Consider the following 24,730-nt stretch of genomic DNA (forward strand, 5'->3'; position numbering starts at 1 on the left):
GTGTGAGAGAGCAGGATCCAGGGAGAGCAGGGGGCCTGGAAATGCTGGAATGGGCAGCTGTGACTTTCAGGAGAGGGAAAAAAAAAAAGCGATTTGAGAGCCTGGGAATGCTGGATGTGCTCAGTGCTGCCAGCTGAACGCTCCACACCGCAATTTCCTGCCAGTAAAACTCCCCAGAGAAACTCCAGGCTGGGGATTTCACCCCGGGGCGTTCCTGGAGCCCCCGAGGTGAGGAAACGCCGCTCGCTGCTCTCTCCAGCACCAAATATAGCCGGGAATGGGGAGCCTGGAATATTCCGGGAGGAATTTCTGCCGGCACCATCGCGTTCTCAACAACCTCCCCTCCCTCGGGCCGCCATCTGCGGGGATGGGGGCAGAGCCAGCGCGGAGGAATGCGAGGAATGGAAACTGAGTGTGAAAGCAGAACGATCCTTTCCTCTGGCTCCCAGGCCCCGCAGAGCTGCCGGAGAAATCCCTTCCTGCAGGCGCCGGGGCTGCGGGGTGGGAAAGGGAGCCAGGGCAGGAGAGGGGTTTGCAAAGGGGGCACAGAGGGCAGGGGCACACGGCAGGATCCAGCCCTGGCATGGGGCATTTGCTCCTGGCCCTGCCTTTTGCCCTCTCTCCCTTGCAGCTGTTAAAATTTGGCAGCAAAAGGAAAATCAGCCTTTCCTCAGGAGGGCAGGGGCACACGGCAGGATCCAGCCCTGCCACCCTGGCACGGGGCGTTTGCTCCTCCTGGCCCTGTTTTTGCCCTCTCTGTTAAAATTTGGCAGCGAAAGGAAAATCAGCCTTTCCTCAAATCCCCCCATTCCAGCTCATCTGGACCTGGATCCTGTCAGGGTTTGAGCTGATCCAAGGGGAGCAGCAAAAGGAGGGAGCGTTTCTGGTGAACCAGCATGAGCTGGGGGCATTTCCAGCTCACCCCGAACTGGGCAGGGCAGCAGGGCCGGGCTTCACTCCCTTGGGAAGGAAAGAGCTGTTGGATGGAAATGTGACAAAAAACTGCCACCAAATATTCCTGAGGTGTCCCGGGCCAGCCCGGATGGGGCCTGGAGCGCCCTGGGACAGCGATGGCACTGATGGGTTTAATGTCCCCAAGGCGCTGGGACAGTTAATGACAATTAATAAAGCCATCAATAATTGACATTCCAGCCCCGCCGGCTGCTCCAGGGAATCAAAGAGCTCCCTTTTCCCTTTTCCCTTTTTTTCCCCTGGCTGAGCTCTCATAAAGGCCGCCCTTGTGCCCGGCTGGGATTCCTGGGAATGACCCAGGACAGGGATGGGAACACACAAAGGGCCGGCTCTGCTCCCATCCGCTGGAATTACCCATCCTGAGGATAAAAGCACAGACACAGAATCTCCGGGTGGAGATTCCTGGGGGCGTTTTCCCCTTCTCACACCGAGGTTTTTTCGGGATCGCTCCGGACACATTCGGTTCCCGGAGTGGAAAGCAGAGCCTGGAATTTCTCATCTTTCAGAAATTATGTGTAAAACGTCACCTTTGAGCGGCCAGAAGGGGGGAAAAAGGGATGATCCCAGCTGGGAAGGTTCCACCTCTGCCATCTACCGGCACCACCGTCAGGCATGTCCCGGAGGCGGATCCCGCCTGGAATTGTGGATTCCACAAACGGGAATTTGGGCACTCAGACTTGGGCAATTTGGGAATTTGGGCACTCAGACTTTCCCAGGTGGCGGCGGATGGGAGCGGGTGGGGACAGCTGACATAAATGGGTCTGGCTGCAGCTGTTCCCAAAGTTCCCGAGCTAAATGTGGGAAAAGCTGGTGTAGGGAAGGGTTGGGAAGGGAATATTCGGGTGGGAAAGCGGCTCTTCAGGAACCTGGAGGCTGCAAACAGCACAGAGGGTGTGAGTGCCTTTTATTGCCATCACAGGGCTGGTCTGGAAAGCAAGAGAGCAGAAAATCAACTCTGAGAAGCAAACATTTCTCCGTTTAAATATTTAAATTTATCCATTTAATGAACCACTGTTCTAATTTAATGTGTTTAATGGGTGTCTTCAACTTGGCTAAATCCTAAAACACTTCAACCCAGGGCAAGGGGAGAGATTTGAAATTTCTTTTTGCTTTCTAAAACCTGGAGATTGAGAGGAAGAAATGCCTCGGTTGATCAAGAAATCACCTTTCCCCAAAGCTGAATGTACAAACCATGGAGCATTTCTGTCACAGAGCCTGAGTCAGACTTCTAAAAATGCAGCTCCTCAAATCCCATCCCTCCCTTTCTCCTCGGATTCCCAAGAGAAAACAAATGGAAGAGCTCAGAATGTTTTGGGTTCTGGGCTAAGACAACACGAGCTCCAGTCGGTGTCTGCACATCAGCTGTGGAAACCGAGCCATTTTTATTGTGTGTGCAAACAGGCACAGTGGGAAAAGAATGCAGTTGGTGTTCCCAGGAGGAGCAGAGAGGATGGAATTGCACTGCCCAAGCCCTCCCTGAGCTCACCCAGCTGGCCTGGCACGGCTGGGCCCAACTTCTGCCACCCCAGCTCCTACTGGGGAGGGAAATCCAGAAATAATCTGAGACTTGTCTGCAAAAGTTCCAAGGAAAAGAAAGAGGGATCCAGCAGGGCTTTGTGGAGCTCAGGAGCTGCTGCTGCTGCTGCCCATGGCCAGGTAGAGGATTTCCTTGTGGAAGTTGGCCTGTGCATTCATCAGGTGGAACAGGTTCAGGAAGCTGCTGTCCTCCTCATCCCTCTCCCCTGGCAGGGCACAGAAAAGGAGAGAAATGGAGAAATTCATGAAGGTCGGGTGAATCCCCCTGAGGCTGAGCTCTCAGCAGAGGGGAGAAGCTGAGCTTTGTGAGCTTGGGATGGGTTTAACTCAGCCATGGCAGCACAGGAGGAGCTGAGCCTGAAATTGTGATGGATTTAACCTCAGCCATGGCAGCACAGGAGAAGCTGAGCTTTGTGAGCTTGGGATGGGTTTATCCTCAGCCATGGCAGCGCAGGAGGAGCTGAGCTCAGCATGAATTTGTGCTGGGTTTAACCTCAGCCATGGCAGCACAGGAGGAGCTGAGCTCAGCCTGAGCTTGGGATGGGTTTATCCTCAGCCATGGCAGCACAGGGGGAGCTCAGCCTGAGCTTGGGATGGGTTTAACTCAGCCATGGCAGCACAGGAGGAGCTGAGCCTGAACTTGGGATGGGTTTAACCTCAGCCATGGCAGCACAGGAGGAGCTCAGCATGAATTTGTGCTGGGTTTAACCTCAGCCATGGCAGCACAGGAGGAGCTGAGCTCAGCCTGAGCTTGGGATGGGTTTATCCTCAGCCATGGCAGCACAGGGGGAGCTCAGCCTGAGCTTGGGATGGGTTTAACTCAGCCATGGCAGCACAGGAGGAGCTCAGCCTGAGCTTGGGATGGGTTTATCCTCAGCCATGGCAGCACAGGGGGAGCTCAGCCTGAGCTTGGGATGGGTTTAACTCAGCCATGGCAGCACAGGAGGAGCTCTCCCAGACTCCTTCCAGCCTGTCCTGGGGCAGACAGGAACAATTGTGAGCCAGGACAAGGAGCTGGGCTGGGCTGGGCTGGGCTGAGTGGTTTTCAATCTGCCCCACCACAAAGCTGGGCCCAAAGCCCCTTTTGGGCTGGGCTGGGCTGGCTGTTCCCTTCTCCAGCTCAGCTCCACCATTGCCCCTGAGGCTCCAGCAGGGCTGGGCACAGATGCAGCTGCAGCAGCTGCAGCTTCAGGCCCAGCCCAAAAGGGACTTTGGGCCCAGCTTTGTGGTGGGACAGATTTTAAACCACTGTTGGTTTCAGCATCCATGAATGCCTTAAAATTTAGTAATTTAAAATAAGTTTAAAATGAATAATTGTAATAATAATAACGATAAATTATAATATATAATAGCAAAATAAATATTATAATATAATATAATATAATATAATATAATATAATATAATATAATAGTATAGTATAGTATAGTATAGTATAGTATAGTATAGTATAGTATATAATAGTATATAATAGTATATAATAGTATAGTATAGAATAGTATAGTAGAGTATAGTATAATATAGTATATAATAGTATAGTATATAATAGTATAATAATAAAATTATTATTTGTAATACTAAAAGAAATATAACTCCATATAAAATAAAATCAATATATATATAATCATATATAATACTAATATTTTATAATTCTCTATAATAATAAATCTATAGAGTATAGAAATATAATTCCATATAAAATAAAATCAATACATAGATAATCATATATAATACTAATATTTTATAATTCTCTATAATAATAAATCTATAGAGTATATAATAACTATATAATAATTTAAAATAAATTTAAAATAAATATTTCTTCCCAACAAGGTTATTTTGGCTGCCCAGAGCAAAATACCCAAGGCCAGGCTGGGCAGGGCTGGGAGCAGTGGGACAGTGGGAGGGGTCCCTGCCTGGCACTGGGGTGGCACTGGATGAACTTTAAGGTCCCTTCCCACCCAAACCATCCTGAAATCTGCAGATTTGTGATTTTCTGTAGTAAACCCCTCAGGTTTAGCCAGGGCCCCTTGGAGAATAGAATGCTGACACAGCAGCAAAGAAGTTTCCTGTCTCCAGGGACATCCGCCTTGTACCTTATCCCTATAGCCATGGAAGGCAATATTGTGTTAAACCCTACTATTGGTCACTTATGGTCACTCTAACACCTTTGCCATTGGTCAGGATTGGATCCAGGCCAAGGGTATAAAAGTAGCATACTGTACCCCTACTAACTGGGAAGAAGAAGAGCTGAGACCCCTCACAGACCCTACAATAAAGCTGTGGGGGCCTGAATATATGTTGTATTGTGAGATCAGTGTGTGTCTAAGTTACCCTCACGAGCCACAGCTGTTGCCCAACTAAGGACCCTGCAGCTGCAGCTCGTTTGGAGTAACTTAGACACACACTGATCTCACAATACAACATATATTCAGGCCCCCACATTAAGCCATACTCGTAAAACAGCCGGTGTCTTCTGCTTCTCCTCTCTCTACCCTCTGCTGGAGCCTTAGGCCAAGGGAAAAGCTACCCAGCAAGCAAAGCTGAAATCACAAGAGCTGCCAGATCACTAAGAGCTGAATATTCCCTGCTTGCTAGGGGCTGACCCGCGGCCTTGGTCTGAGAGCGAGCTGGCTTCTGGCACCCAGTGCCCTTGGGGACTGAGCTCTGGAGCTGGAACAGAGCTACGAACAGGATACGACCAAGCAAGACTCATTTAATTTTCTATCCTCAGGCCCTTACCAGCCAGCACTGCCTGCAGCATGTCCATGAGCATGCGGGCAAAGGAGTTCTCCAGGCACTGCAGGAAGTTGTTCCTCTCCCAGGGAGTGCTGAAAACGTTGCAGACCTTCTGCATCATCCTCACGGCCCAGTCCATGCAGTACAGGTCCTTCTCACACACCTGGAGGCCACAGCAAGGATTGAAAGGATTGAGGGTTTTTATGGTGCAAAATCAAATCTGAGCGTTCTGGCTCAGCTGTGCCAAGGCCTGGAGGATCTGGGCTTGTGAGAAGGACACAAAGGGAATTCTGAGCCTGTGGGAACCCTCCCTGATGGGGAGAGCCCTAAAAAGTTCTGTGCCAGAACTGGGAGGCGAATGGAACTTTTGGATTTTTGGTTTTCTTTGCTGTTGATTTTTCTCTTATCAGCAGTTCAGCACTCTGTGTGCTCTCTCAGACTCAGTGTAAAAAGAAAAGGCACCAAGGAACACACAGGTTCAAGGTCTTTTAAAGCTATTTTGTCCAATTAACCCTTAGAACATATTTTATTTCTACCAATAATTGTCTGTTCCTGCAGCATCTGCACTGCAGCTCTTTCAGTGCCACCAACCCTGCAGAAAATGGAGGAGATGAGGAAGAAGGAGATCAGACAATTCCCCAAATCCTCCATCTTGTCTCCTATCCACTTCCCTCCTAAAACTGAGTTTTTCCCCCTGTGATAAATTAATTACACCATTATCTATTTCACACACAGAAAATTCCAATTCATCCCAAAGTCTTGGAAGTTTTCTGCATGGATGAAGGTTAACAGCAGTGTTCTCCTGGAGGTCAGAACTTATTCCCTGTGCCCTGGGTTCCAACATGACCCTTTTGCTGCTGGGAAACAGGAGCAGCGAGCAGAGAGGTGGAAGAAATACAGTTAAAATAAAAGATAAACAATTGTTTTCAATCCCCTAAATTAAATCCCAGACCTGCCCAATTTGAGCAAGGGCTGCCCCAGCCTGGGCTGGGTGGGATGTGTGCCTCAGATCTCCTTTCAGCTGCTGTTTGCCTTAAAATTGACTTTTTGCAGTGGGGTGGGGTTTGGTTCCATGGCACAAGGACATGGAGGAGAGAGGTGAAAATCCCAACCCCAGCTCCTGGGGGTGAAATTTTCCAGCCAATGCAGGGCAAAGAGAGGCTGTGTCGGATCTCAAGATCTCAGTCCTGAGATACTGAGCCTCCGAGGGGGCTCGGGAATCCTGGAATGTTCCAGAAGTGTCTGGTGGCTGGACTTTGGTCCTGCACAGGAGACGACAAGGATGAGGGCTTCACCAGGGTGAGTGGTGAAGGGATTAGTTAATTAGAGGGTGAGAAACAGGGTTTAGGATTTATGTACAGGGGGGTTTGGAGGAGTAAGATGGAGGAATTGGGGTGTGTCCTGTCCTCCTTCTTCTTCCTCTTCTCCTCCATCTTCTTTGGCCACGGTGGCACCTTTGGATTGGTTATTACTAAGAGTACACCGAGTTATAAGAATAGATGGTATTGGGGAAAAATGATAAATATTGTACACGTAACAAAGGGAATAAAGATACGTGGCTGCCCGGGAGGGCAGCACAGTGTGCTCATGGCTGACTGCTGAGCAGAGCTCTGTTCGGCTGAAAGAAAATCTTTTAGATAAACAATTAGTAAACACTGAGACTGTGGGATCTCAGCACCTCAGGACTGAGGTGTCACCCAGAGCACCCTTGGGGGGCTCGGGAGTCCTGGAATGTTCCAGAAGTGTCTGGTGGCTGCACTTTGACCCTACACAGGAGATGACACCTGTATGAGGACAGGAGGGTTTCACCGGGGTGAATGGTGAAGGGATTGGTTAATTAGAGGGTGAAACACAGGGTTTAGGATTTCTGTAAGAGAAGTAAGATGGAGGAATTGGGGCGTGTCCTGTCCTTCTTCTTCTTCTCCTCCATCTTCTGTGGTGATGGTGGCACTTTGAGATTGGTTATTACTGAAAGTGCACCGGACAATAAGAATAAAAAGGATTGGGGAAAAATGATAAATATTGTACACGTAACTATGGGTATAAGGATAGGTGGCTGCCCCGGAGGGCAGACAGTGTGCTCATGGCTGGCTGCTGAGCAGATCTCTGTTCGGCTGAAAGAACATCTTTTAGATAAACAATTAATAAACATAAAACCAGAAAGAAGAACTGAAGCCTCTTCTCGTCCTTCAATACGCGGCTGCCCCAAGGCCACCCCGGGCCTTTCCAGGCCCCTCAAACAGCCAAAAACCGGACAAGGCTGAGCTGTACCCACCAGCACCATGAAGACCATGAGCCTGGCCAGCTCCACAGCCCGGCCATTCACAGCTTTGCTGGCCAGGAAGGTGAAGCAGATGCTGTTGCCACTGAGGAGCAGCAGGCGAGCGTTGTTCTCCATCAGCCACTCCTGGGGAACCACTGCAGAACAGGGAGAGAGGATTTCAGTCCCCTAAAATCTCCATAAATCCATCTCTAAATGGGTTTAGAGAAAATTCTCAGACCTCGACAGAAGCTTTGCATAGTTCGTGTTCAGGTGTGAGTTTTGAGATAAGAAATGTTAACTTTGAAATGCTATAAAATAAAATAGATATAAATATATATAAGTATATATAAATATATAAATATTTAAATTTATATATAAAATATATAAATTTTATATATAAATATTTTATATATTTATATTTATATATTAAATATTTTTATATTAATATTTTATATATTAAATATTAACTATATAAATATATAAATATTAAATATTAAATATTTTATATATTAATATTTTTATATATTAAATATATATAGATATCTTTTATATATCTATAAAATATATATTTATATATAAAATATATAAATATATATTTTATAGATATATAAAATAAAATGCTATAAATAACATAGATGTTGTTGAGAGGGAAATGGAACTAGAAATAAATAAATAAGACTAGATATTTTAGGGAAATACAACTATGAAAGGTGTATTTTAAATAAATAAGACTAGATATTTTAGAGAAATAGAACTATGAAAGGTGTATTTAAATAAAGAAGACCTCGACAGAAGCTTTGCATCGTTTGGGTTTGGGTGTGAGTTTTGAGATAAGAAATGTTAACTTTGAAATGCTATAAAATAAAATAGATATAAAAAAACATAAATATATATAAATATATAAATATATAAATTTATATATAAAATATATAAATATATATTTTATAGATATATAAAATAAAATGCTATAAATAACATAGATGTTGTTGAGAGGGAAATGGAACTAGAAATAAATAAATAAGACTAGATATTTTAGGGAAATAGAACTATGAAAGGTGTATTTTAAATAAATAAGACTAGATGTTTTAGAGAAATAGAACTATGAAAGTTGTATTTAAATAAATAAGACTAGATATTTTAGGGAAATAGAACTATGAAAGGTGTATTTTACTGAGACCTAAAGGAGTCATTTTAGATAATCAGCTTTAAGATATTTACTAAAGCTGATAGGGTAAAAAAATGCTTATAGTGTATTGTAATTTAAAAATAGCTTCTGATTGTGATGGCATGAATTATAACATCTGTATTGCCTCACCCTCCTCATGAAAATCAAAATAAAATAAAAGTTTTGAAAACACCTCTCAGTTTTCTGGGGCAGAAAAAGGCAGAAGGGGAGCAGTGAAATTGCACCAATAATCATTGCCAGTGATGGGCAGAGCTCTGGGAAAAACCTCAGGGCAGCTGGGAAAAACGCTCAGGAGAATTTTACCTGAGCAAATTCAGGTTTGGACAACGTTTCCTGAATAATTCAAGGCGAGATTTGAGTTTTAAAGGGTTTTGCATGGGTTCTTCAAGGATTTCTCCATGGGGAAAGCCAGCCTGGATGTGTCAAACAAGCTGGCTTGGTCTCAGTTTGGTTTCCCAGTGTGAGGATTTTTCCAGCTCAACCACAGCCACTGAGAGGAATTGTGCAGCACACAGCTGGCTCTGGAGGATGTGAGGATCATTTTATTAATGACAAAAAGGCAAAAACACACCTGAGAGCTCATCCACGAGGCTGATCACATCATCTGCTGTCCATTCTCTGGCCTCTGTGCCGTACAGCAGCTTGATGGCATCAGCCAAACCCTTCAGGCTGCTCTCGTCCGTCGGTCCTTCGATCATTTTCTGCCACACCACGTGTCCTGGGTGATACATCAATCACAACAGAGGCATTTTGTATGGTCAAGACAAAGGCAGGGACTGTATTAGAAATAGGGTTATAGGTAAAATTCACCAGTTTCCACCAGGATTGGAATTCCCTTTCAAATTCAGTGGCATTGTCCCAAATTATTTTCGGAATTTCTGTGGGGAAAGTGCCTTCCTCGCCCTCTCTTCTAATTGCAGCAGAGACTGACTGCATCCATAATTGTGCCTGGATACAGCTGAGGGCTAAGGAGACATTATTTTGTGTGGCACCAAGTGCATCAATCACCAATTTGTGATCGTTCACATTTACTCTTTCCCAATTTGGCAAAATGTTTGACAACATTCACTGGTGTGTCCCCAAAGCCAACAGAGATGACCTCAGTGGTTGCTGTAATTTGGACAGATCTCCGGCCATAATTAAATGAGAAAATGTGTTTTCCCTCAGGGAAATGGGTGCTTCTTTGAGATGGGTTTAGATCTCCCCAAGCTGGGGAGAATAGAGGAACAGAGGTGTAATTTAATTTCTTCATTGAATTGTAACTTACACGTGTGTTTGTGTGTGTAATTCATTTATTTATTTCCTGTATTTGAATTATAACTTACACGTGTGTTTGTGTGTGTAATTCATTTATTTATTTCCTGTATTTGAATTATAACTTACACGTGTGTTTGTGTGTATCATTCATTTATTTATTTCCTGTATTTGAATTATAACTTACACGTGTGTTTGTGTGTGTCATTCATTTATTTCCTGTATCTTAGTGATGCCTGGTTGAGCAGAACAATTTTTTTCCCAGGCAATGCAATGGCTGCAATGGCTTCAGATGGACAGAGGGCAGGTTGAGATTGGATCTTAGGAAGTGTGGGATCTCAGCACTTCAGGACTGAGGGGTCACCCAGAGCACCCTTGGGGGGCTCGGGAGTCCTGGAATGTTCCAGAAGTGTCTGGTGGCTGCACTTTGACCCTACACAGGAGACGACACCTGTATGAGGATAGGAGGGTTTCACCGGGGTGAATGGTGAAGGGATTGGTTAATTAGAGGGTGAGACACAGGGTTTAGGATTTCTGTACAGGGGGGTTTAGAGAAGTAAGATGGAGGAATTGGGGCGTGTCCTGTCCTTCTTCTTCTTCTTCTTCTCCTCCATCTTCTGTGGTGATGGTGGCACTTTGGGATTGGTCATTACTAAAAGTGCACCGGACAATAAAAATAAAAAGGATTGGGGAAAAATGATAAATATTGTACACGTAACTTTGGGTATAAAGATAGGTGGCTTTACAGAGGGCGGCACAGTGTGCTCATGGCTGGCTGCTGAGCAGAGCTCTGTCGGGCCGAGAGAAAATCTTTTAGATAAACAATTAATAAACATAAAGACCGAAAGAAGAACTGAAGCCTCTTCTCGTCCTTCGATACGCGGGCTGCCCCAAGGCCACCTCGGGCCTTTCCAGGCCCTCCAAACAGCCCAAAACCGGACAAGGAAGGAATTCCTTCCCTCCCTTCCTCATGGGAGGGGCTGCAATGGCGCTGCCCCATCCCTGAAGTGTCTCAGGCCAGGCTGGATGGGGATTGGAGCAACCCCACACTGGTTTGGGACAGTGGGAGCTCCCAACCCCTTCCATGACTCCACCATTCCAACACAAGCCCATTTTTTGGGTTTAACCCTACACTGGTTTGGGACAGTGGGAGCTCCCAACCCCTTCCACCATTCCAACACAAGCCCATTTTTTGGGTTTAACCCCACACTGGTTTGGGACAGTGGGAGCTCCCAACCCCTTCCACCATTCCAACACAACCCCATTTTTTGGGTTTAACCCTACACTGGTTTGGGACCTCCCAACCCCTTCCATGACTCCACCATTCTAACACAAGCCCATTTTTTGGGTTTAACCCTACACTGGTTTGGGACAGTGGGAGCTCCCAACCCCTTCCATGACTCCATGTTTCCAACACAACCCCATTTTTTGGGTTTAACCCTACACTGGTTTGGGACCTCCCAACCCCTTCCATGACTCCACCATTCCAACACAACCCCATTTTTTGGGTTTAACCCTACACTGGTTTGCCAACCCCTTCCATGACTCCACCATTCCAACACAACCCCATTTTTTGGGTTTAACCCCACACTGGTTTGGGACAGTGGGAGCTCCCAACCCCATCCACCATTCCAACACAACCCCATTTTTTGGCTTTCCCCTGCCAGATCTCCTCCCTGCGCTCACCATCGCGGGAGGACACGGGCCCGAAGATGATGTAGAGCAGGCGGGCCTGGTTCACCATGGGCCAGGGCTTGAGGATGCGGGTGAGCCAGAAGGCGGAGTCGCTGCGGCGGCTGCCGGGCGACAGCAGCACCCCCCGGCAGAAGAGGCGGATCCGCAGCTCCAGGCGCCGGGCACTGCCTGGAAAACCGGCGGGATCAGCGATTGCCCGGCCTGGATCCCTGCAAAGCTCCAGGGAGGGAAAGGGGAGGGTTTGTAATGTGGTTGGTTTGGGTTTTGTGTCTCGGTGCCTGAGTTTGGGTGGTTTGCACTCATTCAGGTGGGTGCGTCCTCTGGGGTTTGGCAATGGGTGATGTGGATGAATGCTCCTCAGAAATTTGTTCTGGGGAATGGGAGAAATTCTCTTTTTTTAGGGGCTGAAATGGCATTTTTGGGGTTTTTTTGGGGGGGCTGAAATGGCATTTTTGGGGTATTTTTTAGGGCTGAAATGGCATTTTTGGGGTTTTTTGGGGGGCTGAAATGGCATTTTTGGGGGGACTGAAATGACATTTTTGGGGGGTTTTTTTATGGCTGAAATGGCATTTTTGGGGGTTTTTTTTAGGGCTGAAATGGCATTTTTGGAGTATTTTTGGGAGGCTGAAATGGCACTTTTGGGGTTACTAAAATGGCATTTTTGGGGGTGTTTTTTATGGCTGAAATGACATTTTTGGGGTTGTTTTTTATGTCTGAAATCGCATTTTTGGTGTTTTTTTTACCCGGTTTGCTGCTCACCACCGTCTGCACCTTCCTGGCCAGGTTGCTGAGGTCGCAGAGGAAGTTGAACACCCGGTGGCACTCGAGCTCATCCCAGCCCGCCGTCAGCATCTGCGGGGGAGCAAAATGGGCTGAAAATGGGAAATTTGGGGAAAAAAATCCCTAAACACGAATTTATCCTGCGGGCTGTCAGGGGAGGGAGGGAAAAGTCATGGCTGAGTGGAGGTGCTGAAGGATTTGTATTAAAATTGGCCAGAAAATAAAATTTCTGACAAGATTTAAAGTATTAAAAAGCTGGGATTCATCAGGTGGTGTTTAAGGACTTTATATTAAAATTGGTCAGAAAATAAAATTTCTAACATGAAGCATTAGAAAGCAGGAATTCATCAGGTGGTGCTTAAGGATTTAATAGTAAAATTGGCCAAAAAATAAAATTTATAACATGGAGCATTAGAAAGCAGGTGGTGCTTAAAGATTTGTACTAAAATTGGTCAGAAAATAAAATTTCTAACGTGATTTGAAGCAGAAATTCATCAGGTGGTGCTTAAGGATTTGCACTAAAATTGGCCAGAAAATAAAATTTATAACAAGATTTAAAGCACTAGAAAACCCAGACAACTGTATGAATAAACACCCCAAAAAAAAACCAATTTATACTTTAAAAAAAAATCTTTCAAACCACAGGATAATTTAGAAAAAAAAAGCTTGAATTTTTTATTTTTTAATGAATTTTACTGTACCTGTAAGAAAACCCCATAGCACTGCAGGCCCAGGCAGTGCAGGGGGCTGGCACAGCCGTTCAGCTTGAAACAGGAAATCTGCAAATAAACAGCGATAATTAGTGCTAATTAAGCAGTTTTTAATTGGAAAAAACCCCAATTTTCAGAGAGGTAAAACCTCAATTTTCAGGGAGGAAAATCTCCAGTTTTCAGGGAGGAAAAACTCCAATTTGCAGGGAAAAAACCTCATTTTCAGGGTGGAAAATCCCAATTTTCAGAGGAAAAACCTCAATTTTCAGGGAGGAAAATCCCAGTTTTCAGGGTGGAAAATCCCAATTTTCAGGGTGGAAAACCTCCAATTTTCAGGGAGGAAAATCCCAATTTTCAGGGAGGAAAATCCCAATTTTCAGAGAGGAAAAATTCCAATTTTCAGGGTGGAAAATCCCAATTTTCAGGGTGGAAAAATTCCAATTTTCAGGGAAGAAAAACCTCATTTTCAGGGAGAAAAAACTCCAATTTGCAGGGAGAAAAAAAACAATTTTCAGGGTGGAAAAACGTCAATTTTCAGGGAGGAAAATCCCAATTTGCAGGGGAAAAAACCTCATTTTCAGGGTGGAAAACCCTCAGTTTTCAGGGTGGAAAAACCTCAATTTTCAGGGAGAAAAACCCTCATTTTCAGGGAGCTAAACCCCAATTTTCAGGGAGGAAAATCCCAATTTTCAGAGAGGAAAAATCCCAGTTTTCAGGGAGGAAAATCCCAATTTTCAGGGCGGAAAAACCTCAATTTCAGGGAGGAAAACCCAGTTTTCAGGGTGGAAAAATCCCAATTTTCAGGGAGGAAAATCTCCAATTTTCAGGGTGGAAAAACCTCAATTTTCAGGGAGGAAAAACTCCAATTTTCAGGGTGGGAAAACTCCAATTTGCAGGGAAAAAACCCCAATTTTCAGGGACGAAAATCCCAATTTTCAGGGAGGAAAATCCCAATTTTCAGGGTGGAAAAACCTAAATTTTCAGGGAAAAAAACCCAATTTTCAGGGAGGAAAAATTCCAATTTTCAGGGAGGAAAAACTCCAATTTGCAGGGAAAAAAACCTCATTTTCAGGGTGGAAAAATCCCAATTTTCAGGGTGGAAAATCTCCAATTTTCAGGGAGCCAAACTCTCATTTTCAGGGAGGAAAAACCCCAATTTTCAGGGAGCTAAACCCCAATTTTCAGGGAGGAAAATCCCAATTTTCAGGGAGCAAGAACCCCATTTCCAGGGAGGAGAAACCCAATTTTCAGGGAAAAAAACCCCAATTTTCAGGGAGGAAAATCCCAATTTTCACGGAGGAAAAACCCAATTTTCAGGGAGTAAAAACTCCCATTTGCAGGGAAAAAACCTCATTTTCAGGGAGGAAAAACCCAATTTTCAGGGTGGAAAAATCCCAGTTTTCAGGGTGGAAAATCCCAATTTTCAGGGGAAAAAACCCCAATTTTCAGGGAGCTAAACCCAAATTTTCAGGGAGGAAAATCCCAATTTTCAGGGTGGAAAATCTCCAATTTTCAGGGAGGAAAAACCCAATTTTCAGGGAGGAAAAATCCCAGTTTTCAGGGAGGAAAATCCCAATTTTCAGGGTGGAAAATCCCAATTTTCAGGGTGGAAAATCTCCAATTTTCAGGGTGGAAAAACCTCAATTTTCAGGGAGGAAAATCCTCAATTTTCAGGGAAAAAACCCCAATTTTCAGAGAGGAAAAAATCCAATTTTCAGGGAGGAAAAACTCCAATTTTCAGGGAGGAAAATCCCAATTTTCAGGGTGGAAAAATCCCAATTTTCAGGGAGGATTTAGGATTTTCCAGCCTTTAGGATGTTTGATTTCCTGGACTAACCCAATACCAGGACTAAGCTGAGTTATCAGATTTAAGGGATTGCAAGCATAAATGCTAAGAATACTGACAGTTCTATAAAGAATATAAATAAAATAAAATAAAATAAAATAAAATAAAATAAAATAAAATAAAATAAAATAAAATAATTTAAAAAATAAAATAAAATAAAATAATAGAAAATAAAATTTAAAAATAAAATAAAATAAAAAATATAAAGAATAATAATAGAAAATAAAAATAATCTCCTCATTAATATAAATATTAATATCAAAATTAAGTTCAAACGAAATGTTTTATTTTTAAACAATGATATTTACTTTTAAAATTAATAACACAAGTATAATATAATTTAATGACACAAATATAATTTAATATATAATAATATATAATATAATAATTAATATATAATATATATTTTATTATATACACTATATAATATATATACTATATATAATATAGTATATATATCATATATATTATATAATATATATAGTATATTATATCCTATTATATTTATTATATATATTATATATATTATATAAATAATACATATATATTATAATATATAATATACTATATACTATATAATACACAATATACAATATACAATATACAATATAATATATACTATATATAATATACTATATATATTATATATATTATATAATATATAGTATATTCTATCCTATTATATTTATTATATATATTATATATATAATACATATATATTATAATATACTATATACTATATACTATATAATATACAATATACAATATAATATATACTATAACTATATAATATATAATATAATATTTAATATATAACAATATATAATATAATATAATATAATATAATATAACATAACATAACATAACATAACATAACATAACATAACATAACATAATAACACAAAAATAATTTAATAACAAGAGTTTTATGAAAGATCCATTAAAAAATAGGCCAAAAAATTGAATTTTCTCCTCCTCCTTACCCCTGCGAGCACCTTGTGGACGTATCTGAGCCTGTCCCTGGTGGGCAGCAGCAGCGTGCACCTCTTGAGCAGCAGCCCTGGGGGAACAAACAGCAAAAAATAATAATAAAATAATAAAATAATCAAATAATAAAATAATAAAATAATAAATATGGGTGCAGAGGAAAAGCTGCTGGGAGGAGAGGTGGGAATCCAAAATCCGGTTTGGTGCTTTAAAAGCTGTTGGTGTGAAGGGTTATTGGGGGTGGGTGAGGTTCTGGGTGAGTTTGCAGGGAGGAAAAATCTCAATTTTTAGGGATGAAAAAAGTGAATTTCGGGGTGGAAAAATCCCAATTTTCATGGGGGAAAATCCCCAATTTTCAGAAAGGAAAAACCCAATTTTCAGGGAGAAAATCCCCCAATTTTCAGGGAGGAAATGCCCAATTTTTAGGGATGAAAAAGGTGAATTTCAGGGTGGAATCCCCCAATTTTCATGGAGGAAAAAGCCAAATTTTCATGGAGGAAAGGCCCCAATTTTCATGGAGTAAAGAAACATTTTTGCAGGGAGGAAAGGCCCCAATTTTCAGGAAGGAAAAAGCCAAATTTTCAGGGATGAAAAGTCCCAATTTTGAGGGAGGAAAATCCCAATTTTCAAGGAGGAAAAATCTCCAATTTTCAAGGAGGAAAATCCCAAATTTCATGGAGGAAAGGCCCCAATTTTCAGGTAGGAAAAAATCGTGATCTTCAGGGAGGAAAGGCCCCAATTTTCAGGAAGGAAAAAACCAAATTTTCAAGGAGGAAAAGTCCCAATTTTTAGGGAGGAAAATCCCCAATTTTCAAGGAGGAAAATCCCAAATTTTCATGGAGGAAATGCCCAATTTTTAGGGATGAAAAAGGCCAATTTCAGGGAGAAAACCCCCCAATTTTCAGGCAGGAAATGCCCAATTTTCAGGGAGAAAACCCCTCAATTTTCATGGAGGAAATGCCTAATTTTCAGGAGGAAAAATCTCCAATTTTCAGGGACAAAAAACCCGCTTTTCAGGAAGAAAAAGTCCAATTTTCAAGGAGGAAAAGCCCCAATTTTCATGGAGTAAAAAAAAAAACATTTTTGCAGGGAGGAAAAAGACCAATTTTCAGGGAGGAAATTCCCAATTTTGGGACACCCAGAAGAGGCAGGAAACACTGGAATTTTGTTCCATAACTCAAAAATTCGGGGACACCCAGAAGAGGTAGGAAACACAGGATTTTATTCCATAAATCAGAAATTTTGGGGACACTCATAAGGGACAGGAAACACAGGAATTTTTTTTTCCATAAATCAGAAATTTTGGGATGCCCAGAAGAGGCAGGAAACACAGGATTTTTGTTCCATAAATCAGAAATTTTGGGATGCTCAGAGAAGGCAGAACAAGCAGGATTTTTTCCATAACTCAAAAATTTGGGGACACCCATAAGGGACAGAAAACATAGGATTTTTGTTCCATAAATTAGAAAATTTGGGATGCTCAAAAGGGGCAGGACAAGCAGGATTTTTTCCATAAATCAGAAATTTTGGGGACACCCATAAGAGACAGGAAACACAGGATTTTTTCCATAAATCAGAAATTTTGGGACACCCATAAGAGGCAGGAAACACAGGATTTTATTCCATATCCAATTTTGGGATATGGAATATTTTCCATATCCCAATATCCAAAATATTTTTGGATATTTTCCATATCCACATCCAATTTTGGGATGCCCAGAAGAGGCAGGACATGTAGGATTTTTGTTCCATAACTCAGAAATTTTGGGGACACCCATAAGGGACAGGAAACGCTGGAATTTTTTTCAATAACTCATAAGTTTTGGGACACCCAGAAGAGGCAGAACACACAGGATTTTTTTTCCATAACTCAAAAATTCGGGGACACCCATAAGGGACAGAAAACACAGGAATTTTTTTCCATAACTCAAAAATTTGGGGACACCCATAAGTGACAGAAAACACTGGAATTTTTTCCCATAACTCAGAATTCCTGGAAGAACCCCAGGCCATTCCTCAGCACTAGAAAGGATTCTATTCTATTCTATTCGATTCTATTCTATTCTATTCTATTCTATTCTATTCTATTCTATTCTATTTTATTCTATTCTATTCTATTCTATTCTATTCTATTCTATTCTATTCTATTCGATTCTATTCTATTCTATTCTATTCTATTCTATTCTATTTGATTCTATTCTATTCTATTCTATTCTATTTGATTCTATTCTATTCTATTCTATTCTATTCGATTCTATTCTATTCTATTCTATTCTATTCTATTCTATTCTATTCTATTCTATTCTATGTCGCAGACATTTCTTCATAGAAATCCTTTCTTTGGGATTTCTCCTTCTTCTGGGAAGCAAAGGGCCCCAGAAGAAGAATGTAAACAATTGTTATCAGCTGCTGTGAAATGTAGCAGGTGTCCCTGTGATTGGCTCATCTTCCTTGTGTACCATTAAAGGCCAATCACAGGAGCAGCTCAGGGACAGATTCCCTGGGCAAAGAACTTTGTGATTCTTTCTTGCTATTCTATTCTTAGCATAGCTGCTCTCTGCAACTTCTCTTCTTATTCCTTTTAGTATAGTTATAATGTATTATATATCATATATCAATAAATCAGCCTTCTGATCAAGAAACAAGATTCTCGTCCTTCTCTCACCACAGTGACCGTCCAAGGTCGCTGTAATAATTCTATTCTATTCTATTCTATTCTATTCTATTCTATTCTATTCTATTCTATTCTATTCTATTCTATTCTATTTGATTCTATTCTATTCTATTCTATTCTATTCTATTCTATTCTATTCTATTCTATTCTATTCTATTCTATTCTATTCGATTCTATTCTATTCTATTCTATTCTATTCTATTCTATTCTATTCTATTCTATTCTATTCTATTCTATTCTATTCTATTTCTCCAGCCACACCCTCAGCACTCACACCCATGCCAGGAGACCCCTTTGGGGCCGTTTTGCTCTCACCCAGGGCCCGGTAGTGCTCCAGGATGGCGGCTCCCTCTGTCCGGGCGGGCAGCTCCGGGTGGAAATCCTGCAGCAGCAGCCGCCGGCTCCCCGAGGAGGTGGAGATGTAATGGATGAGGCGGCCGCTGATGGATTTGGACACCATGCTCAGCCTGCTGATGTCCCTCACTGCAAGGCAAAGGGCAGGGTGATCCTGTCTGCAAGGGGAAGGGATGAGCAGCAGCCAATGGCTCCTTCTGCCTTCAGAAACCAGGCAGTGACTCCTCAAACCGGGCAGTGACTCCTCAAACCAGTCAGTGACTCCTCAAACCAGTCAGTGACTCCTCAAACCAGGCAGTGACTCCTCAAAGCAGGCAGTGATTCCCTGGTTTCAAAAACCAGTCAGTGACTCCCTCTGGTTTCAAAAAATCAGTCAATGACTCCTCAAACCAGTCAGTGACTCCTCAAACCAGTCAGTGACTCCTCTGGTTTTAAAAAACCAGGCAATGACTCCTCTGGATTCAAAAAATCAGTCAATGACTCCTCAAACCAGGCAGTGACTCCTCAAACCAGGCAGTGACTCCTCTGCCTTCACAAAATCAGTCAATGGCTCCTCAAACCAGTCAATGGCTCCTCTGGTTTCAAAAACCAGTCAGTGACTCCTCTGGTTTCAAAAACCAGTCAATGGCTCCTTCTGGTTTCAAAAAACCAGTCAATGACCCCTCAAACCAGTCAGTGACTCCTCAAACCAGTCAATGGCTCCTTCTGGTTTCAAAAATCAGTCAGTGACTCCTCTGGTTTCAAAAAACCAGTCAATGACTCCTCAAACCAGTCAATGACTCCTCAAACCAGGCAGTGACTCCTCAAACCAGGCAGTGACTCCTCTGGTTTCAAAAAATCAGTCAATGACTCCTCAAACCAGTCAGTGATTCCTCTGGTTTCAAAAAACCAGTCAGTGACTCCTCAAAGCAGTCAATGACTCCTCAAACCAGTCAATGGCTCTTCTGGTTTCAAAAATCAGTCAGTGACTCCTCTGCCTTCACAAAACCAGGCAGTGACTCCTCTGGATTCAAAAAATCAGTCAATGACTCCTCAAACCAGTCAATGACTCCTTCTGGTTTTAAAAAACCAGTGACTCTCTGGTTTCAAAAAATCAGTCAATGATTTCTCTGGTTTCAAAAAACCAGTCAATGGCTCCTTCTGGTTTCAAAAAATCAGTCAATGACTCCTCTGCCTTCAAAAAATCTGTCAGTGACTCCTCTGGTTTCAAAAACCAGTCAGTGACTCCTCAAACCAGTCAGTGACTCCTTCTGGTTTCAAAAAACCAGGCAGTGACTCCTATGGATTCAAAAAATCAGTCAATGACTCCCTGGTTTTAAAAAATCAGTCAGTGACTCCTCAAACCAGTCAATGACTCCTCAAACCAGTCAATGGCTCCTTCTGGTTTCAAAAAATCAGTCAATGATTCCTCTGGTTTCAAAAAACCAGTCAATGACTCCTGAAATCAGTCAGTGACTCCTCAAATCAGTCAGTGACTCCTCTGGATTCAAAAAATCAGTCAATGATTTCTCTGGTTTCAAAAAATCAGTCAGTGACTCCCTGGTTTCAAAAAATCAGTCAATGACCCCTCAAACCAGGCAGTGACTCCTCAAACCAGTCAATGGCTCCTTCTGGTTTCAAAAAACCAGGCAGTGACTCCTCAAAGCAGTCAATGACTCCTCTGCCTTCAAAAAACCAGGCAGTGACTCCCTGGTTTCAAAAAATCAGTCAATGATTCCTCTGGTTTCAAAAACCAGGCAGTGACTCCTCTGGATTCAAAAAATCAGTCAATGACCCCTCAAACCAGTCAATGACTCCTCAAACCAGTCAATGACTCCTCAAATCAGTCAGTGACTCCCTGGTTTCAAAAAATCAGTCAATGACTCCTCAAACCAGTCAGTGACTCCTCAAAGCAGTCAATGACTCCTCAAAGCAGTCAATGACTCCTCTGGACTCAAAAAATCAGTCAGTGACTCCTCTGCCTTCACAAAACCAGTCAGTGACTCCTCAAACCAGTCAATGACTCCTCAAACCAGTCAATGGCTCTTCTGGTTTTAAAAAATCAGTCAATGACTCCTCAAATCAGTCAATGACTCCTCAAACCAGTCAGTGACTCCTCAAACCAGTCAGTGACTCCTCAAACCAGTCAGTGACTCCCTGGTTTCAAAAAATCAGTCAATGATTTCTCTGGTTTCAAAAATCAGTCAATGACTCCTCAAACCAGTCAATGGCTCCTTCTGCCTTCAAAAAACCAGGCAGTGACTCCTCAAACCAGCCAAGGACTCCTCAAACCAGTCAATGATTCCTCTGCCTTCAAAACATCAGTCAATGACTCCTCAAACCAGTCAGTGACTCCTCTGGTTTCAAAAAATCAGTCAATGACCCCTCAAACCAGTCAGTGACTCCTCAAACCAGTCAATGATTCCTCAAACCAGTCAATGACTCCCTGGTTTCAAAAAATCAGTCAGTGACTCCTCTGCCTTCACAAAACCAGTCAGTGACTCCTCTGGATTCAAAAAACCAGTCAGTGACTCCCTGGTTTCAAAAATCAGTCAGTGACTCCTCAAACCAGTCAGTGACTCCTCTGCCTTCAAAAGCACAAGGCCCAGAAATGAGGTTCATCAATCAAACCCCAATTAATGAATGTTGATCTGCTGTGCCAGCGACCCGGAGCCATTAGGAACGGACAGATCTAAGGAATGATTTTCATATTTGAGAGGCAGAAAAACAAATTCGAGTAGGTTGTTAAATGTATATTGGTCAAATGTATATTGGTTAAATGTATATTGGTCAAATGTGTATTGGTCAAATATCATTGGAGTTTTGGTCAGTTGTTTTTTCCGGACTTAAAAAGGTGAAAATTCAGAATTGAAGTCACATAAAATTATTTTAACTCCTTAAAAGTGACAGTATTTTAATTAATAACAGTTTGTAAGTTCTAAAATAAATAAAAATAATAAATAAAAACAAACTAATTATAAAAATATAAATATATAAAATATTATATATACTTATAGAATACATTTTTATTTATAATTTTTATATATCTATATATAAATATTTACATTTCTAGTTATATATAGATATATAAAAATTATCAAATTTATATATAATATATAAAATTTATATTGTATTGTATTATATTGTATTGTACTGTATTATATTATATTGTATTGTATTGTATTGCATTATATAATATTGTATTATATTATATTATATTATATTATATTATATTATATTATATTATATTATATTATATTATATTATATTATATTATATTATATTATATTATATTATATTGTATTGCATTATATTGTATTGTATTATACTATATTGTATTGTATTATACTATATTATATTATATTATATTATATTATATTATATTATATTACATTACATTATATTACATTACATTATATTAGATATAGATATAGACATAGATAACGATGATATAGATGATATAGATATAGATATAGATATAGATATGTATGTATATATAGAATATCTAGACTTTATAATTATATTTTATTTTTATATAATTATATTTATATATTTATATTCTACATTCTACATTCTACATTCTACATTATATATTATATATTATATATTATATATTATATATTATATATTATATATTATAGATTATAGATTATAGATTATGTATTATGTATTATATATTATAGATTATAGATTATAGATTATAGATTATATATGAATAGAATATATAAATATATTTCTATAATTATATTTAAAATTTACAATTATAAAATTATAAACATATCTAGCTGTTTAGGTCCTCACCTGAGAGATAGTTCAGCACCATCTGGAAGATCTCCAGGGGAAGGCTCTGGAAATCTCCCAGCGCTGACAGAGCCGGGGCTTCCCTGGCCGGGCCGCGGCCGCAGCGGCGGCTCCGCCTCTGCCTCTGCCGGGGCCCCGAGGTCATGGTGCCCGCGCTGCCATGCACCCAACCTGGAAAAAAACAAAAAATTGTGTTAAAGTCTGATTTTCTGAGGAGGAAAAGGCTCCCAGAATGAGGAAATTGCTCCCTTGGAGTGTATGGGGGGGATAAACTGCTTGGATTCAGTGCAAGCGATTTGCTAAATAACTTTTGGTACATAAAGAATAAAATGTGTTCTGACTAATTTATAATAATTATTTGTGATTATTATAACAATATGTCATAAGAATATTAGATACATAAAATAAATAAATAACCATATATCATAAGAATATTAAATACATAAAATATATAAATAATGTATGTATAGTCTATAATATAAATAATATTAAATGTATTAATACATTATAATACAATATAATACAATGTAATGTAATATATGATATGATATGATATGATATTATATTATATATTATAATATAGTATAATATAGTATAATATAATATAATGTAATGTAATGTAATATAATATGATATAATATAATATAATATAATATAATATAATATAATATAATATAATATAATGCAATATAATGCAATATAATATAATGTAATGCAATGTAATGTAATACAATATAATATACTATAATATGCTATAATATACTATAATACACTATAATATACTCTACTATAATATACTATAATATACTATAATATACTATAATATACTATAATATACTATAATATACTATAATATACTATACTACAATATAATATAATATAATATAATATAATATAAGATAATATAACATAACATAACATAACATAACATAACATAATATAATATAACATATAATAGCATAATGATAAATATTATATAATCTATTATATAATAAATAATTAAGAAATTTATATTTAATACTACGAGTAATATTACATATATATTAATGATTCATAATAATTTATATTAATAATTTAATGTGTTGAAATGTAAATAAAATCTGGGGAATGGAAGGTTCAGCTGATTTTGGATGAGGAAGAGAAGAAAACGGCTCTGGAAGGGAATTTTTGGGGAATTCCATGTGAAGCTAAAAACTACAGCAATTAACAGCATCACTTTAATTTGTCCCACTAATTATTCACCAGAACACAAAATTCCAGGGCTGTTATTGAAAGGACCATCCCTGTTCCTTTAGGGTGAGAATTATTGATTGTGCAGGACCAAAGCAAAGATTAAAACTCCACAGTGAAGCTTCAGACTCTTCTTTGGAAGAGTTTGGTGCAAGGCTTAATTTAATATAATGTATAAAAATACATCATGTAAAAATAATTATGTACATGATATAAAAAATCAATGATGCAGCATTGCCCTGCGAAAATGTCAGTGCTTTTCCAAAACCATGAGCTGAAAACGAGCTCTGAAAATATCAATAAATCAGATTATTTGTGGGTTTTGAGTGTTCAGTTCACAATGTCAGGCAACACTGGGGATTGCTGGGTCTGAAATTTCTGTTTTAACTGAGATTTTTCACCCTGGTCCCTGATTCCTGCAGCTGAGGCACTGCCAAGTGCTGGGGGGTGATTCCAGGAAAAATTCTCCCTGAGAACAAACCCCATTGTTCCCAGGATTAAAAAATGTCCAAAATGACAAACAACAAACTCCAAACATCCTCCCTGTTTATTATCCAACAGCTCCAGCCAGACTCTGATATCCCACGGAGGGGAAATGGCCCTGACCACAATGAGGGCTCTGTTTGTGCAGAGAAATGCGGGAATTTTGGGAATTTTGGGAATTTTGGATCTGGGGAGACTGGGAATTGGATATTTAAGGGATTTTTAATGTCATTTGCAACGTTT

At 40.4% G+C, this 24,730-nt stretch overlaps 1 protein-coding gene across 1 annotated transcript; it reads right to left on the minus strand.

The window, feature by feature from the left end:
• Positions 1–520: 520 nt before the first annotated feature.
• FBXO47 (F-box protein 47) lies at positions 521–22,956 on the minus strand. The gene is made up of 10 exons (XM_074557434.1): positions 22,775–22,956; positions 18,956–19,123; positions 15,963–16,039; positions 13,125–13,202; positions 12,387–12,495; positions 11,635–11,811; positions 9,266–9,412; positions 7,521–7,663; positions 5,249–5,408; positions 521–2,714 (listed from the first exon to the last, which is right to left on the minus strand). Exons 1-10 carry the CDS (start codon positions 22,917–22,919, stop codon positions 2,596–2,598), a joined length of 1,323 nt encoding a protein of 440 aa, XP_074413535.1. The 5' UTR covers positions 22,920–22,956; the 3' UTR covers positions 521–2,595.
• Between the last annotated feature and the right edge of the window lie 1,774 nt (positions 22,957–24,730).

Source organism: Zonotrichia albicollis, chromosome 23 (genome assembly GCF_047830755.1).
Source record: "Zonotrichia albicollis isolate bZonAlb1 chromosome 23, bZonAlb1.hap1, whole genome shotgun sequence".
In the NCBI taxonomy this organism is placed as follows: domain Eukaryota; kingdom Metazoa; phylum Chordata; class Aves; order Passeriformes; family Passerellidae; genus Zonotrichia; species Zonotrichia albicollis.